We start from the raw sequence: 18,666 nt of genomic DNA, 5'->3' as shown, positions 1-18,666 counted from the left end.
TATGTTACCCGTGATGTACCGTCCGATAAGTCCCCCGTTTTCGTCGCCTTAGCGAGAGATGCCATGTTGATCACGGCGACGGCATGGGAATACTTAAAGAGTCGGGAAGCGCGAAGCAGAAATGCTCTGGCCCACCAGAGATATCCACTCACGGCCGCCGCTTCTGATCACGTGTCAGTTTAAGGTTAACGAATGACACATGCGAGCGTCGGCCACTCGAACGTTAGTCGAGTAACGGCCTTTTACTTAAGCGGAACTCGGTGGATGTCGTCGATTGTCATCCGACAAATCGTTAGTCAATCGAAAAGTAATAGGACATTCACGTGCTGGCAACTAGACAGGATTAATTCCCGTTGATCGTAAGTGCACCATGAAACGCCGAATAGCGGATCGTCTCCCCCATCGTTTCGCCGCCTTTCGCTGCATTTTCATTTTCAGTCGCGACACGGATCGCTGCATTCGGTCGAAACCACTCGAAACCACCGTACGAGAGAAACACATAAGTACTTAGGATAGGGCAGCTTTTGATCGAGGCGCGCTTCAACGAATATTAAACGAATGGTTAACGGTGTAGGGACAGGCGTCATGAGGTCGAGGCTGCAAAATTTCGATGCTTTAAATTGGCTTTTATCATTATGTAATCCGAGCACGATCAAACTTCGCTTTCTTCGTGGAAGATTTTCTTCACGGGCTTTTGCGGGAATCACGCGTGCACAGTCCGACTCGTTTTTGCGAAATGATGAGTATCGTCGGGATAATGGCTAGATTAGATCAAGCACGTATCGGTGAAAAGGGGAAAGGTTCGATCGATTTCGATGGTAGGCAATGCTTATATATGTATTTTACTAATTAGATAAAGGGGGATTAAGTAGGCTCCTGATAGTACCGACAATTATAAGTAAGGCAGCTCGAAATCAAGACATCATTTTTGGAGATAATTCGATAACAGGAAATGTAATCTTACGAAAAGTTCTAGCGTGATTTTATTTTTAACACTTCTGAAGCGTCGGCGCACGAATATTATTATACTTCGCAACAGCCCCTGTAATTCCGGAAGAATATAATAGAATGTACAGCTTTTATGAATCACTAGTATCATTACAGTCCGTAATTTCAAAACCTGCTTCAATTAAATTGCGTTTAGTTCTCGCGAAACTCGACTTTGTACTTGGAAGTCAATGTTATCATTCTCTGGCATGTGTAGTTGTACGTACAATGTGCTCTTTATTCATGATTCGAGACACTGACTACATTGAATAGGATCATACTACGGGTTTTTGTTTACTTAAACTTTACACAATTCTATTTTGAGCCTATACCTGTAGTTCTGAAACACCCTGTACATTTTGATGGAATGCTAGAAGAGGCTTTCTCTTGAAAAGGTCGAAGCAAGAGTTTATACCTGCAATATTCTGCCTTTTTTTAGTCTGTAAGAAAGGGATCTGTTTTGCGAGCAAGTCTGTATAAGGGAAAGTTATAAAAAATCACAGAAAGTTTTATTTGGTGTTAAAGATTTATCTGTAGTGTTTGATATCAAGGAATTTGTAGTGCCTTTGTATTAGGTCTTTGCCTTACTAGTCACAGTGTGATTACATATCACTTGTGTCAACACGCTTTGAGGAAGTTAAGTAATGAGTAAAGTTCAGCAAGACAATGTACCTTAATTAATAGTCGCGTGCAATTAACATGCGTATAATTATCAGAAAGCAGTATAATACGTTTAATTTCTGCTTTCCATTGTATCGCAACTACCCTGTATTACTACGCAATGTTGCTGTTTGTGGACATCACATGTAGATACGAGAAACCTGAATAAAAAAATATGCAAGGTCATGTTCCTCTACGTGCGAATAGAAAATTAAATTGATACTACATTGAAATTCATTAGCAAACATCATTATATTGATGATTCTAGAATACATTCTATGTTTACCTAGACAACTTATCTGTTTCCACATTATTTTTCATGATAAGAACTTCCATTCAAGTTAACACACATGTGTTTACTTGATGCTCTACAAAACAATGGTAATTGTATTTTTGCAGGTGTCAATGACACCTTGCTCCTCTGGAAATTCTTGTAATAGTTAATTATTTCTAAATTTTCTTCCTGAATAGTTGTACATTGCGAACGAATGTCCGTACAAAGGCTATCAATGAAAGATATCTAAATCTGTCTTGATCATGAATAATGCAAGATATATCGCGCAATCATTATTATTATCAGCTTAACAAAGGATATATATCATTCATCATTTTGTTTTCAGTATTATTTGTTTGAATTTTATGTGCTTTTACGTATTTGTTGACTACATTGTCTGGAGCTTAATCTGTTTAAATAAAATATGTTTAAACAATATTTTACAGGGAAGATAAGTGCATAAATGCAAAATTATCATGGATGGGAAAGTAAAGGCCGAAAGAAAGAAGAATCCACGGGAGGGGGTAAATCCTCTTAGTGCTTTAACATTTACGTAAGTATTACAAAATACAATGACTCTTACCTGTTTTTCTCCTTGTCATGGTCTACTAATAAAAGCACAGAACCAAGGTAAAATCAAGGTAAATGAGCATTGGCATAAAAGTATACCCTTATCATGTACAAATAAGCCTTGTGCAAACAAGGTAGGAACTATCTTGAATTCCTTCACTCCGCAAATAAGTGGACTTTTTGATCTGTTTATTGTTATCAATTATTAGTAGTCCTGGGTAGACGTTTTCTGTTACCTTCGATCAATTACCATTGATATTAAATGCTTAACAACAGAGATAATCGCTCTGCCTTGGAATACCTGTTGCAATCAGTGATTCAAAGATAATAGTACATAGAATTGATGATTAAAATAATTTATATCTCAAACTAAAAATAAATGTAACTGAATTATACGTGGTAATCGCCATTGTTGATTTCCATTAACAGATGGGTCCTGCCTACGTTCTGGATCGGTTATAAGAAAGATTTAGAACTGACCGATTTATACAGGCCCCTCAAAGAGCACACAAGCAGTATTTTGGGCACAAAGCTAGCGGGTGCGTGGGAGAAGGAATGCCAAGCGTACGAAAAACGCAAATTACTTAGCGAAGAAAAAGATAGCGGTAGAAAGAAATATGATGTGAAGAAGAAAGTGAAGGGGCCCAGTTTAACGAAAGCTCTTCTAAGATGTTTCGGCTTAAAGTTAGGGCTGTATGGAATATTTCTAGCTATTGGGGAGATTGTACTCAGGTATGTAACAGGAGTATGATGCGTTTCTCTATGTCATGAATGATTACTATTGCAATGGAAGATCTTAAGGCACCGTGTATAAGTTCTTAAAGTTTCTCTATTACATGTTCAGATCACTACAGCCCCAGTTTCTTGGACTTCTGATTCGTTACTACGATCATACAAAATTTCCACATGTACCAGTACATAACGTATCACTGCCCAGATCACACAATTCTTCCGACTCGCAAGTTCATGAAAATAAAGACGTGACGAGATCGTTAAGTCCCTAAGCCCCTTATATTCTGTATCTACTAATACTCTTATCAACTTGATTTCTCAAGAGCTTGACTCTTATAACGTTTACGTTTTAGAAATCTAACAGTGCTAGGCGTATATTTTACGTTTTATTCAGTATTCATGTAGGATTTTCTAGTTAGACTGTAGTGTATGCTATGTTAATTTAGATGACAGTGCTAATGAACGTAGTTGAATTTTGGGCATGCTGTTCTTGTGGCTTGCAGTTAAATACCCACGCTTACTTATCAATTTTCCACATACAGGGTAGCGCAACCAATATTCCTTGGTAAACTATTAAAATACTTCAACACTGATGAAGTATCGAAGGGAGATGCCTATTTATACGCAACCGGTGTAGTATTATGCTCAGCCCTGGTAATTTTCTTTTTCCATCCATACATGATGGCTATACTCCACATGGGGATGAAGATGCGCGTGGCGTGTTGTTCCTTAATATACAGAAAATCGCTCAGACTCTCGAGAACAGCTCTGGGCGAAACAACAGTAGGGCAGGCGGTCAATCTCTTGTCCAACGACGTCAATAGATTCGACATGGCAATTATATTTTTACATTACTTGTGGATTGGCCCGCTCGAGACCATCATCATCATATATTTCATGTACCAAGAGGTGGAAATATCTGCTATCATTGGAGTCGCAACGCTTCTAATGTTCATTCCCTTGCAAGGTACTGAAAACTGTATGTTACAATAGAGGAGTCACGTTACAAGGAACTGTCTGTGTCACAACTATTTTGAAACTGTGCAGGGTACTTGGGGAAGAAGTCCTCGATATTCAGATTGAAAACTGCCATGAGAACGGACGAGAGGGTTCGATTGACGAACGAAATCATTAGCGGCATTCAGGCAATTAAGATGTACACATGGGAGAAACCGTTTAGCGCTCTAGTCGAAAGAGCGAGAAAGTAAAGTTCTCATCACGCGATTAGAATTCCTCCAGGTGCACGTTATTAAATACGTAATGTATTTTCTTTTGATGCAGGAGGGAAATCAATGTTCTCCGAGCCACGTCTTTAATCAGAGGTGTCACCATGTCTTTCATTATATTCAGCACGAGGATGTCCCTGTTCATCACCATATTAGCGTATATTTTATACGGTCACAAGATAACCGCCGAGAAAGTATTTATGTTAACGGCGTACTACAATATACTACGGCAGACTATGACTGTCTACTTCCCACAAGGCAAGTACCATTCGATCCGGTGTATATTCATGAGAATTGATTAAAGAGTTAACGGAAGGACATACCTTACAGGGATAACGCAAGTGGCCGAGGCACTCGTTTCTATAAATCGTTTGCAACGATTCATGTTGTACGAGGAAATGGACGAGATGAAAGAGAAGGACAAAGACGAGAAAGTGAAACCAATGGATGCCGAGAACAACAAGACCGATATCAACAGCATAACGAAGGAGACGAACGATGTCAAGTATGATAAAATCGAGACGAATGACTGTAAAGACGACAGCCCACTTAGCTTAAAAAACGCTTGCGCAAAATGGCTGCCTTACGATAAAGAAGAGACTTTAAAGAACATAAACATTAAAGTGAAGCCAGGCGAACTGGTCGCCGTCGTTGGCCAAGTTGGTGCGGGTAAAAGTAGTTTACTTAATGTGATACTCAAGGAATTACCCTTGCAGACTGGTTCCATACAGGTTTGCATTGTCTTTCGCGCAACTACGTTATCCTGTTACGAATATTCTATAGTCCTAATGTGAGCGTTCTCTTCTACAGGTAAACGCGAGCTTGGCGTACGCCAGCCAAGAACCGTGGCTGTTCGCCGGCTCTGTCAGGCAAAATATTCTATTCGGCAGGAAGATGGATCAGTTCCGTTACGATCGCGTGACGAAAGTGTGCCAATTGAAGAGGGACTTCACCCTGTTGCCATATGGCGACAAAACGATCGTGGGTGAAAGGGGTATCAGTTTGTCGGGCGGCCAGCGTGCTAGGTCAGTGATTATAATCGTCAGTGCTTGCTCTTTCCGTGTCATAATAATCATGAACGATTCACCTACTGTCTAGGATCAACCTGGCCAGAGCGGTGTACTCCGAGTCGGACATGTACTTACTGGATGATCCTCTGAGCGCCGTGGACGCTCATGTCGGCAAGCACATGTTCGAGGAATGTATCGAGAAGTACTTGAGAGGGAAGACTAGAATCCTCGTCACTCATCAATTACAGTACTTAAGAAACGTAGACAGGATAATCGTGTTGAAAGATGGGGAAATCCAAGCCGAGGGGTACGCTCGAAAGATCTTTCATTCGCAGAATATTTACTTAGCCAGGGGACTTATCGTCTATCAACAACCTTGTATTACAGCGCTTACGACGAGTTGGCTACAATGGGAGTAGATTTTGGAAGGCTGTTGGAGAGCCAACCGCCCGCGGAGGAGACGAAATCGACTTCTGCTCCTCCGAGCAGGAGCAACTCCAGGGCCGCCAGTATTACGTCCTTAAGTTCATTCATGAGCACTGTTACTGAGACGCAAGAGCCCGTGGAGGTAGGTATACCATAGACCATAAGGTACAGACTTCAACGTAAACTGCACGAATCTATACGACGATGAAACCTTTAGGTGGCTGAGGCGCGCAGCAGAGGCAAGCTTTCCGGTGCAGTGTACTCAGGGTACTTCCGCGCGGCTGGACCATTGTGTGTCGCGATCACAGTTTTTCTACTGTGCGTTTTGGCGCAAGGGTTGGCTAGTGGCGGTGATTTCTTCATATCCCAGTGGGTGAACATGGAAGAGAAATACGTAAGTACAGGTTTCGCGGTCTTATTCCTTCTGAAAGTGTTTGGGAGTCCATTGTAACCGTTTGATCTGTTCCTTTAAAGGTGACTGAAACACAAGATGGTTTGGTGGTGGACTGGCAGGGTCCAATAAGTCGGAATGTCTGCGTGTACATTTACAGTGTGATTACCGTTCTCACGATAGTGGTCACTCTGACACGTTCATTCGCCTTCTTCACGACCTGTATGAAAGCTTCCGTTCGACTGCACGATCGCATGTTCCGAAGCATCAGTCGCGCGACGATGCTTTTCTTCAACACGAACATGTCGGGACGTATCCTCAATAGGTTCTCGAAGGACATGGGCGCCACAGACGAGCTGCTGCCCGCTGCGCTAATCGACTGCATACAAATAGGTCTAACTCTTCTTGGTATCATTGTGGTAGTCGCAATAGCCAACCCGTGGCTGCTCATACCCACAGCGGTTATCGGGGTACTTTTCTTCTACATTCGCGTCTACTACCTGGAAACTAGTCGCAGCGTCAAACGCCTCGAAGGAATCAGTGAGTACTTCTCTTCAATGCCATTAGTTTCCTCATATTCCTATTTGAAACGCGAGGAAGTACATTCTGTCGTTTCTGATGCGCGAGAGGTGGGACTTTCGGACGATCGATTTTAATGGGAAACGATCCACAGCCCGATCCCCGGTGTTTGGCCATCTGAGCGCGACTTTGCAAGGGTTGCCTACCATACGAGCGTTCGAAGCCGGGGAAATCCTGACGAAGGAGTTCGATCAACACCAAGACCTGCACTCGTCAGCGTGGTTCCTATTCATAGGAACCTCAAGGGCATTTGGCTTCTGGCTGGACATCTTCTGCGTCGTATATATAATCTTGGTCACGTACAGCTTCTTGCTGCTGTTTGACAATACTGCTGGCTCTATGCTTGGCGGCAGCGTTGGCCTGGCCATCACGCAGAGTATTGGTTTAACGGGGATGTTCCAGTGGGGAATGCGGCAGAGCGCCGAGCTGGAGAATCAAATGACTTCTGTTGAGCGTGTACTGGAATACAGGTGAGCGTTGGCATCGAATCTAATCGAGTATAATTATGGAGTATCCGTCTCTGTCATGTGTTCAAACGAATCTCTTGGTTTCAGCCGTGTGGAGAGCGAACCACCGCTGGAAAGTACGCCGGAAAAGAAGCCCAGGGAAAGCTGGCCAGAAGAGGGGAGGGTCGAATTCAAAAACGTGATGATGAGATACGACCCTGCGGAGCCACCAGTACTCAGGAATCTGAACTTCGTAATTTACCCTCACGAGAAGGTTGGAATCGTGGGAAGAACAGGTGCTGGAAAATCGTCCCTGATCTCTGCTCTCTTCCGTTTGGCAAACCTCGAGGGCGCTATCGAAATAGATGGCGTGAATAGCACTGAGATTGGCCTCCACGACTTAAGATCCAAGATTAGCATAATCCCCCAGGAACCGTTCCTGTTCTCGGGTTCGTTGAGACAGAATCTGGACCCATTCGACAGTTACGACGACAACGTGCTGTGGCAGGCGCTGGAGGAAGTTGAACTGAAGGAGATGGGTCTGGAGGCTCACATCAACGAAGGAGGCTCGAATCTGAGCGTAGGGCAACGGCAGCTGGTCTGTCTGGCGCGCGCCATCGTCAAGAACAACCCTATCCTGGTGCTCGACGAGGCCACGGCGAACGTCGACCCACGAACAGACGAACTCATTCAGTTGACGATTCGCAGGAAATTCGAGAAGTGCACGGTGCTGACTATCGCGCATCGACTTAACACCGTCATGGACAGCGATCGTATCCTGCTGATGGACGCCGGCAACGCCGTGGTAAGTCCATTTTTCCATCTCACTGCGTCACGATGAATTAGTGTATCATGCAAATTAATCGACATTTTCCCGATCGCAGGAGTTTGACGCTCCTTACGTATTGCTGCAAAACACCACGGGGGCGTTAAGTAGCATGGTGAACGAAACTGGGCCAGCAATGGCCGAAGCCTTGAAGGAAGTAGCAAGGGAGAGTTACCAGAATCGTACTACGACTGCCCTTTGATAATGTCTGGGCCGTTATTATATTAATTGATGCTATACTTGATGTCTTTAATGGATAGACTTTTTGTACGAATATGCCCCTCTGAGAATCCTTTAGTTACCGAAGCAACTTTCCACACGGTGCTGTGACCGACTGCTAGGATCTTTGGGGCGAAACGATATCATGATCCACTGTTTTTGGAATTCCTCTATGGCCGATACAGTCGCGTTCCTGGATACAGTATTATTGCATAAAACTTTTATTGTAAACAGCTTGCTGTCCTTTTACAGCGGAAAACAGGGCCGTTACACGAGACCAATGATGTATGTACTTAAACACTCGCGGTGTATCATCGTTGCTGTACATGTTACAAAGCATAGCACATTCTCCCCCCCCCCCCCCCTCTTTCTCTCTACCTCTGTCTCCGAAGAAGTTTACATGGAACATTCGTTTTCTTTCGCCCTGACGATGGTGCTAGCCAAGTACAAATGCTGTGCTTGTCGAGACGGAGGCGTGTGACTTTACTTTCTAAGATAGAATATGCGCGATAGAAGATAGAATATACGTTCAGCGATACATGTATTATGAAACAGTTCGTCCTTTTTTTATCGAAACCCTGAAGTTATGCGTAACTGGATTATACCTACTGTATGTAATTGTCGAAAGAAGAACCGTAGAGATTCAGCGTTCATCAAGGTCACCGCTACGATGTAATTGCCATCGTATCGCAAATTCAAAACGCGAATATTTACTGACGACAATCGTGTCGTTATTCGGTGCAATTAAACTAAACGCAGCCACTTTGTGATGTGCCGAACAAAACTGCAAGTCCTTCCTACCTATTTCTTTATAACGCGCTACTATTCTTGTTCGTCGAACGACTAAGCGTATATTGTACTATTCGGCGAAGGTAGTGGCTTTACGTGCAAGTGCCTCTGTAATGTAAGTACAAGTGCGAAATATAGGTGGAGAGAATTATTTGTTTAAACCGTACGTCTATTTTTGAATGGTGTCCCAAACTTAGGCCTGCAAGTGCCTATAGTCTCTTAACGATATTCCCATATGGTTAGAAAATAAAAACAGCAGTGGTTTCAGCGAAGAAATACAGTAACAACCCGAAGGTTTCTGCAATAGTCTTATTGCTTATTTATCGGCATTCACGAACAACAGGTCTCTGCTTCGAACAGAAACAGGCCCTTGTTTTTTGGTACGTATATACTATTGTTACTACATCATCGACGAAAAGCAGGGAGTCGGGATCGATATAATTTCGGTTATGGTCGCGGTCGCGGTCAGTGAGACGACCGATCGACCGAAACTGGTGAGCGACGAGCGGTCAGGAGTTTTCTCTCGACCGAAATTCGAGATGAAATTGCAAACATTTATGATGTTTTCAATATTTCCAATACAATACGTATAGTAGGTACTATGTGTTTTTATTTTTGGAATGACTAAGCCTAACATAGCAGAAAGGTCATCCCACGTGAAACTCGATCACTCGAAAAAACATTTTTGTAACATCGAAAAATATAAGCAAATACTTATTTTGCCAATTTTGCCTGCAAGATCATAGGTTTTTAAATTCGAAATAAATATGACCATTTTATAGCCTACTGTCTACAAAATAAGGTTTTTCCTAGGATGGTATGTTTAAAATTAACGTCGCAATGAACCATCGAAGACAGCGATGCGCCCATAGAATAATTTGACGGAACTAGCAACCGAATAACTATTACTATTTCGACACAAAAGATGTTCACAGTTGAAAATTTGCAGCTTTTTTCAAAATCGAAATTCTCAAAAAGTGAGGGTGATGGCGACAAACGGTTTGCAGACTCGTTTTTAGCGCACGCAAACCTATAAGAAATGGCTATTGAATGTTACAAGTCCGAAAAATGTTAATATTTGTCGAACTGTGTATTGCAAGATATATCAAATAATGATATTTGTATTTCCTCATTTTGTTTTCAATATTATTCGTTTGAATTTTATGTGCATTTACGTATTTGTTCGTCAGATTGTCTGAAGTTTAATAATCATGATTACATCATCGCTGCGAGGCATCACGTTAGGTTTAAATAAAATTTTACAGGAAAGATAAGTGCATAAATGCAAAATTATCATGGATGGGAAAGTAAAGGCCGAAAGAAAGAAGAATCCACGGGAGGGGGTAAATCCTCTTAGTGCTGCAACGTTCATGTAAGTTGTACAAAATACAATGACTCTCAGCATTTTTTCTCCTTGTCACAGAACCAAGGTAAAATCAAGGTAAATGGGCAGTGGGATAAAAGTATACCCTTATCATCCTATATAATCCTATATAATAAGATGCTTAAGGTGGATGTTCGTTTGTTAACAAAATCTATCCAAAGGCTTTTTTTCGTACTTCTCGAAACCTACAAGGTTCAGATTCTGCATAGGGATGTTGGTATTTTCAGAAGTATCGATATACCTATATGGTATCGACATTTTTCAAATATGTCAATATCGCATTTCGCTATATCGAAAATAAATATCGATATATCGTTTTTTTTTTAATTATTGGGGTAGAATTTATACAAATTATATGTTATTTTAATTACGTCTATTGAGTAATTTGGCGTCGCGCATGGCGTCTGAGCTTCCTTCTCTTCGGAACTGTCACGGCTGCTTTTAGCGTCGCGAGGTTTCCTTGACGACAAGTCACGCTGCTCGAAAGGAAGGTTGGAAGGGAAAGTGGGCGCGTGAGGGGCCCCTATGCTGGACAGCGCTGGGTGGAGTCATGGCAAAAATATATCGATGCGATACTGAGATTTTAATATCGAACTACCGGTATATCTGATTAAAAAATATCGACCGGAAATACCGATAGTTCGCGACAAAAATATCGTATATTCGATACATCGATATATCATCAACATCCCTAACGCAAACGCATTAACACAGAGTCGAAATGCGCCTTTTATGACTTTTATGGCCTTTTATTTGGGATCTCGTGGAGGCAAACGGAAAAGCGCTGCGTAGGAGTGAATATGCTCCACAAATTTCTTTGATTCAAGGTCATGTATATGACCATATGAAATGCCTTACACTGTATGCTTTACAGGTACCCTTCTGGTACCCAAAAGTTGTAAAATTTCGTATTTTGCAGCGAAAATTGTTTCTAGGGGGGTTTCCAACAAAAATGGTGGTTTCCTTAGACGTTTTATTATATAGGAGAGTGAGTAATGCCTGGCAAAGACAGGCTGAGAAGCTAGTGTACAAATAAGCCTTGTGCAAACAAGGTAGGAATTATCTTCAACTCCTTTGCTCCACAAATAAGTGGACTTTTTGATTTGTTTATTGTTATCGATTAGTAGTCCTGGGTAGAAGTTTTCAGTTACCTTGGATCAAATACCATTGATACTAAATGCTTAACAAAAGAGATAAGCGCTCTGCCTTGGAATACTTGTTGCAATCAGTGATTCAAAGATAATAGTACATAGAATTGATGACTAAAATAACATATCTGCTACTAAAAATAAATGTAACTGAATTATATGTGGTAATCGTCATTGTTGACTTCTGTTAATAGATGGGTCCTGCCTACGTTTTCGGTCGGTTATAAGAAAGACTTAGAACTGAGCGATTTATGCAGGCCCCTCAAAGAGCACACAAGCAGCATATTGGGTACAAAGCTAGCGAGTGCGTGGGTGAAGGAATGCCAAGCATACGAAAAGCGCAAATTACTTAGCGAACAAGAACATAGTGGTAGGAACAAATATGATGTGAAGAAGAAAGTTAAGGGGCCCAGTTTAACGAAAGCTCTTCTAAGATGTTTCGGCTTAAAGTTAGGGCTGTATGGAATATTTCTAGCTATTGGGGAGATTGTACTCAGGTATGTAACAGGAGTATGATGCGTTTCTCTATGTCATAAATGATTACTATTGCAATGGAAGATCTTAAGGCACCGTGTATAAGTTCTTAAAGTTTCTCTATTACATGTTCAGATCACTACAGCCCCAGTTTCTTGGACTTCTGATTCGTTACTACGATCATATAAAATTTCCACGTGTACCAGTACATAACGTATCACTGCCCAGATCACACAATTCTTCCGACTCGCAAGTTCATGAAAATAAAGACGTGACGAGATCGTTAAGTCCCTAAGCCCCTTGTATCCTGTATCTACTAATATTCTTATCAACTTGATTTCTCAAGAGCTTGATTCTTATAACGTTTACATTTTAGAAATCTAACAGTGCTGGGCGTATATTTTACGTTTTATTCAGTATTCATGTAGGATTTTCTAGTTAGACTGTAGTGTATGCTATGTTAATTTAGATGACAGTGCTAATGAACGTAGTTGAATTTTGGGCATGCTGTTCTTGTGGCTTGCAGTTAAATACCCATGCTTACTTTTCAATTTTCCACATACAGGGTAGCGCAACCAATATTCCTTGGTAAACTATTAAAATACTTCAACACTGATGAAGTATCGAAGGGAGATGCCTATTTACATGCAGCTGGTATAGTATTATGCTCGGTCCTGGATGTTTTGGTTTACAATCCAAGCATGATGGCTATACTCCACATAGGGATGAAGATGCGTGTGGCATGTTGTTCCTTAATATACAAGAAATCACTGAGACTCTCAAGAACAGCTCTGGGCGAAACAACAGTTGGGCAGGCGATCAATCTCTTGTCCAACGACGTCAATAGATTCGACATGGCAATTATGTTTTTACATTACATGTGGATTGGCCCGCTCGGGACCATCATCATCATATATTTCCTGTACCAAGAGGTGCAAATATCTGCTATCATTGGAGTCACGACGCTTCTAATGTTCATTCCCTTACAAGGTATCGAAAACTGTATGTTACAATAGAGGAGTTACGTTACAAGGAACTGTCTGTGTCACAACTACTTTGAAACTGTGCAGGGTACTTGGGGAAGAAGTCCTCGATATTCAGACTGAAAACTGCCATGAGAACGGACGAGAGGGTTCGATTGACAAACGAAATCATTAGCGGCATTCAGGCAATTAAGATGTACACATGGGAGAAACCGTTTAGCGCTCTAGTCGAAAGAGCTAGAAAGTAAAGTTCTCATCACGCGATTAGAATTCCTCCAGGTGCACGTTATTAAATACGTAATGTATTTTCTTTTGATGCAGGAGGGAAATCAATGTTCTCCGAGCCACGTCTTTAATCAGAGGTGTCACCATGTCTTTCATTATATTCAGCACGAGGATGTGTCTGTTCCTCACCATATTAGCGTATATTTTATACGGTCACAAGATAACCGCCGAGAAAGTATATATGTTATCGGCGTACTATATTATACTATGCCAGAATATCACTATCTACTTCGCACTTGGCAAGTACCATTCGATCCGGTGTATATTCATGAGAATTGATTAAAGAGTTAACGGAAGGACATACCTTACAGGGATAACGCAAGTGGCCGAGGCATTCGTTTCTATAAAACGTTTGCAACGATTCATGTTGTACGAGGAAATAGACGAGATGAAAGAGAAGGACAAAGACGAGAAAGTGAAACCAATGGATGCCGAGAACAACAAGACCGATATCAACAGCATAACGAAGGAGACGAACGATGTCAAGTATGATAAAATCGAGACGAATGACTGTAAAGACGACAGCCCACTTAGCTTAAAAAACGCTTGCGCAAAATGGCTGCCTTACGATAAAGAAGAGACTTTAAAGAACATAAACATTAAAGTGAAGCCAGGCGAACTGGTCGCCGTCGTTGGCCAAGTTGGTGCGGGTAAAAGTAGTTTACTTAATGTGATACTCAAGGAATTACCCTTGCAGACTGGTTCCATACAGGTTTGCATTGTCTTTCGCGCAACTACGTTATCCTGTTACGAATATTCTATAGTCCTAATGTGATCGTTCTCTTCTACAGGTAAATGCGAGCTTGGCGTACGCCAGCCAAGAACCGTGGCTGTTCGCCGGCTCTGTCAGGCAAAATATTCTATTCGGCAGGAAGATGGATCAGTTCCGTTACGATCGCGTGACGAAAGTGTGCCAATTGAAGAGGGACTTCACCCTGTTGCCATATGGCGACAAAACGATCGTGGGTGAAAGGGGTATCAGTTTGTCGGGCGGCCAGCGTGCTAGGTCAGTGATTATAATCGTCAGTGCTTGCTCTTTCCGTGTCATAATAATCATGAACGATTCACCTACTGTCTAGGATCAACCTGGCCAGAGCGGTGTACTCCGAGTCGGACATGTACTTACTGGATGATCCTCTGAGCGCCGTCGACGTTCATGTCGGCAAGCACATGTTCGAGGAATGTATCGAGAAGTACTTGAGAGGGAAGACTAGAATCCTCGTCACTCATCAATTACAGTATTTAAGAAACGTAGACAGGATAATCGTGTTGAAAGATGGGGAAATCCAAGCCGAGGGGTACGCTCGAAAGATCTTTCATTCACAGACTATTTACTTAGCCAGGGGACTTATCGCCTATCAACAACCTTGTATTACAGCGCTTACGACGAGTTGGCTACAATGGGAGTAGATTTTGGAAGGCTGTTGGAGAGCCAACCGCCCGCGGAGGAGACGAAATCGGCTTCTGCTCCTCCGAGCAGGAGCAACTCCAGGGCCGCCAGTATTACGTCCTTAAGTTCATTCATGAGCACTGTTACTGAGACGCAAGAGCCCGTGGAGGTAGGTATACCATAGACCATAAGGTACAGACTTCAACGTAAACTGCACGAATCTATGCGATGACGAAACCTTTAGGTGGCTGAGGCGCGCACCAGAGGCAAGCTTTCCGGTGCAGTGTACACAGGATACTTCCGCGCAGCTGGACCTTTGTATGTCGTGATCACAGTTTTTATGCTATGTGTTTTAGCGCAAGCGTTGGCCAGTGGTGGTGATGTCCTCATATCCCAGTGGGTGAACATGGAAGAGAAATACGTAAGTACAGGTCCCACGGTCTTGTTCCTTCTGAAACTTTTGGGGATCCACCGTAACCCCTCGATCTTTTCGTTTAAAGGTGACTGAAACACCAGAAGGTTTGGTGGAGAACTGGCAGGGTCCAATAAGTCGGAATAACTGCGTGTACATTTACAGTGTGATTACCGTGCTCACGATAGTGGTCACTCTGACACGTTCATTCGCCTTCTTCACGACCTGCATGAAAGCTTCCGTTCGACTGCACGATCGCATGTTCCAGAGCATCAGTCGCGCGACGATGCGTTTCTTCAACACAAACATGTCGGGACGTATCCTCAATAGGTTCTCGAAGGACATGGGCGCCACAGACGAGCTGCTGCCCACTGCGCTAATAGACTGCATACAAATAGGTCTAGCTCTTCTTGGTATCATTGTGGTAGTCGCAATAGCCAACCCGTGGCTGCTCATACCCACAGCGGTTATCGGGGTACTTTTGTTCTACATTCGCGTCTACTACTTGGAAACTAGTCGCAGCGTCAAACGCCTCGAAGGAATCAGTGAGTACTTCTCTTCAATGCCATTAGTTTCCTCATATTCCTTTTTGATGCGCGAGGAAGTAGATTCTATCGTTTCTGATCCGCGAGAGGTGGGACTTTCCGACGTTTAATTTTAATAGGAAACGATCCACAGCCCGATCCCCGGTGTTTGGCCATCTGTGCGCGACTTTGCAAGGGTTGCCTACCATACGAGCGTTCGAAGTCGGGGAAATCCTGACAAAGGAGTTCGATCAACACCAAGACCTGCACTCGTCGGCGTGGTTCCTATTCATAGGAATCTCAAGGGCATTTAGTTTCTGGCTGGACATCTTCTGCGTTGTATATATCATCCTGGTCACGTACAGCTTCTTGCTGCTGTTTGACAATACTGCTGGCTCTATGCTTGGCGGCAGCGTTGGCCTGGCCATCACGCAGAGTATAGGTTTACTGGGGTTATTACAGTGGGGAATGCGGCAGAGCGCCGAGCTGGAGAATCAAATGACTTCTGTTGAGCGTGTACTGGAATACAGGTGAGTGTTGGCATCGAATATAATCGAGTATAACTATGGAGTATCCGTCTCTGTCGTGTGTTCAAACGAATCTCTTGGTTTCAGCCGTGTGGAGAGCGAACCACCGCTGGAAAGTACGCCGGAGAAGAAGCCCAGGGAAAGCTGGCCAGAAGAGGGGAGGGTCGAATTCAAAAACGTGATGATGAGATACGACCCTGCGGAGCCACCAGTACTCAGGAATCTGAACTTCGTAATTTACCCTCACGAGAAGGTTGGAATCGTGGGAAGAACAGGTGCTGGAAAATCGTCCCTGATCTCCGCTCTCTTCCGTTTGGCAAACCTCGAGGGCGCTATCGAAATAGATGGCGTGAATACCACTGAGATTGGCCTCCACGACTTAAGATCCAAAATTAGCATAATCCCCCAGGAACCGTTCCTGTTCTCGGGTTCGTTGAGAAAGAATCTGGACCCATTCGACAGTTACGACGACAACGTGCTGTGGCAGGCGCTGGAGGAAGTTGAATTGAAGGAGATGGGTCTGGAGGCTCACATCAACGGAGGAGGCTCGAATCTGAGCGTAGGGCAACGGCAGCTTGTCTGTCTGGCGCGCGCCATCGTCAAGAACAACCCTATCCTGGTGCTCGACGAGGCCACGGCGAACGTCGACCCACGAACAGACGAACTCATTCAGTTGACGATTCGCAGGAAATTCGAGAAGTGCACGGTGCTGACTATCGCGCATCGACTTAACACCGTCATGGACAGCGATCGTATCCTGCTGATGGACGCCGGCAACGCCGTGGTAAGTCCATTTTTCCATCTCACTGCGTCACGATGAATTAGTGTATCATGCAAATTAATCGACATTTTCCCGATCGCAGGAGTTTGACGCTCCTTACGTGTTGCTGCAAAACACCACGGGGGCGTTAAGTAGCATGGTGAACGAAACTGGGCCAGCAATGGCCGAAGCCTTGAAGGAAGTAGCAAGGGAGAGTTACCAGAATCGTACTACGACTGCCCTTTGATAATGTCTGGGCCGTTATTATATTAATTAATGCTATACTTGATGTCTTTAATGGATAGACTTTTTGTACGAATATCCCCCTCTGAGAATCCTTTAGTTACCGAAGCAACTTTCCACACGGTGCTGTGACCGACTGCTAGGATCTTTGGGGCGAAACGATATCATGATCCACTGTTTTTGGAATTCCTCTATGGCCGATACAGTCGCGTTCCTGGATACAGTATTATTGCATAAAACTTTTTTGTAAACAGCTTGCTGTCCTTTTACAGCGGAAAACAGGGCCGTTACACGAGACCAATGATGTACGTACTTAAACACTCGCGGTGTATCATCGTTGCTGTACATGTTACAAAGCATAGCACATTCTCCCCCCCCCCCCCCCTCTTTCTCTCTACCTCTGTCTCCGAAGAAGTTTACATGGAACATTCGTTTTCTTTCGCCCTGACGATGGTGCTAGCCAAGTACAAATGCTGTGCTTGTCGAGACGGAGGCGTGTGACTTTACTTTCTAGCATAGAATATGCGCGATGGAAGATAGAATATACGTTCAGCGATACATGTATTATGAAACAGTTCGTCCTTTTTTTTATCGAAACCCTGAAGTTATGCGTAACTGGATTATACCTACTGTATGTAGAGAGTCAGCGTTCATCGAGGTCACCTCCACGATGTCCTTGCCATCGTATCGCAAGTTCAAAACGCGAATAATTACTGACGACAATCGTGTCGTTATCGGTGTAACTAAACTAAACTCGGCTACTTTGCGATGTGCCGAAGAAAAGTGTAGGTCCTTTCTATCACGTATCCTAGGCTATCCGTGTATACTAGGATGGGTCTTATTTATTCTTGGTAAATTTTTTTTCAAGATTTTTTTCGGCGCACCCTCTAGAAATAATAAATTATTTTGAAATAATTAAAAAAAAATCCGTGTAAAGGTTGAGCTCGATCGGATAACGAAAAAGGGAGCCCCTGGGCCCTTAAACATTTAAATCATTATTTAACAGCTCGTGAAGTCGATTTTATATAATATCCTCCAAGTTATTGATTAAATAAAAAAATATGTCAAACAAAAGTTGTAGATCCGGACAAGGAGTATCTTTTATGTGCTGTTACTTTTTCTCGTGCGATAAACGGTTTTCAAAAAAAAATCGAAAAACTAAAAAGTATACCTATTACTTTAAAACGCGCTAGTATTCTCGTCCGTCGTACGACTAAGCGTATATTGTACTATTCAGCGAAGGTAGTTGCTTTACGTGCAAGTGCCTATGTAATTTAAGTAGAACAAGTGCGAAATATAGGTGGAGAGAATTATTTATTTAAACCATACGTCTATTTTTCAATGGTGTCCCAAACTTAGGCCTGCAAGTGCCTACAGTCTCATAACGATATTTCCATATTA

General features: G+C 42.9%; 2 protein-coding genes across 2 annotated transcripts; both read left to right on the top strand.

The window, feature by feature from the left end:
* The first annotated feature begins 141 nt into the window (after positions 1 to 141).
* LOC143369567 (putative multidrug resistance-associated protein lethal(2)03659) lies at positions 142 to 9,296 on the top strand. Its single transcript, XM_076813662.1, has 15 exons — positions 142 to 359; positions 2,368 to 2,474; positions 2,921 to 3,223; positions 3,766 to 4,190; positions 4,271 to 4,427; positions 4,505 to 4,707; positions 4,780 to 5,180; positions 5,260 to 5,474; positions 5,548 to 5,766; positions 5,847 to 6,027; positions 6,103 to 6,279; positions 6,360 to 6,816; positions 6,950 to 7,325; positions 7,410 to 8,106; positions 8,186 to 9,296. The coding sequence occupies exons 2-15, from the start codon at positions 2,398 to 2,400 to the stop codon at positions 8,327 to 8,329; spliced, it is 4,032 nt and encodes a 1,343-aa protein (XP_076669777.1). The 5' UTR covers positions 142 to 359; positions 2,368 to 2,397; the 3' UTR covers positions 8,330 to 9,296.
* Positions 528 to 18,593, top strand: LOC143369566 (putative multidrug resistance-associated protein lethal(2)03659). Its single transcript, XM_076813660.1, has 16 exons — positions 528 to 898; positions 10,401 to 10,507; positions 11,862 to 12,164; positions 12,277 to 12,428; positions 12,712 to 13,131; positions 13,212 to 13,368; positions 13,446 to 13,648; positions 13,721 to 14,121; positions 14,201 to 14,415; positions 14,489 to 14,707; positions 14,788 to 14,968; positions 15,044 to 15,220; positions 15,300 to 15,756; positions 15,890 to 16,265; positions 16,350 to 17,046; positions 17,126 to 18,593. The coding sequence occupies exons 2-16, from the start codon at positions 10,431 to 10,433 to the stop codon at positions 17,267 to 17,269; spliced, it is 4,179 nt and encodes a 1,392-aa protein (XP_076669775.1). The 5' UTR covers positions 528 to 898; positions 10,401 to 10,430; the 3' UTR covers positions 17,270 to 18,593.
* Positions 18,594 to 18,666: the final 73 nt, after the last annotated feature.

This window comes from Andrena cerasifolii, chromosome 6 (genome assembly GCF_050908995.1).
Source record: "Andrena cerasifolii isolate SP2316 chromosome 6, iyAndCera1_principal, whole genome shotgun sequence".
NCBI lineage: Eukaryota > Metazoa > Arthropoda > Insecta > Hymenoptera > Andrenidae > Andrena > Andrena cerasifolii.
The sequence above is the reverse complement of the archived record's forward strand: the minus strand, read 5'-3'. Positions and strand labels throughout refer to the sequence as shown.

Excerpts from the sequence above, each read along its gene's own strand:
- LOC143369566 (XM_076813660.1), top strand. The coding sequence starts at position 10,431 with ATGGATGGGAAAGTAAAGGCCGAAAGAAAGAAGAATCCACGGGAGGGG. Across the intron at positions 13,649-13,720 it reads CACTATCTACTTCGCACTTG|GGATAACGCAAGTGGCCGAG; the intron begins GCAAGTACCATT and ends CATACCTTACAG. Across the intron at positions 15,757-15,889 it reads CAAACGCCTCGAAGGAATCA|CCCGATCCCCGGTGTTTGGC; the intron begins GTGAGTACTTCT and ends AACGATCCACAG.
- LOC143369567 (XM_076813662.1), top strand. The coding sequence starts at position 2,398 with ATGGATGGGAAAGTAAAGGCCGAAAGAAAGAAGAATCCACGGGAGGGG. Across the intron at positions 5,767-5,846 it reads GGGGAAATCCAAGCCGAGGG|CGCTTACGACGAGTTGGCTA; the intron begins GTACGCTCGAAA and ends CTTGTATTACAG. Across the intron at positions 6,028-6,102 it reads AGACGCAAGAGCCCGTGGAG|GTGGCTGAGGCGCGCAGCAG; the intron begins GTAGGTATACCA and ends TGAAACCTTTAG.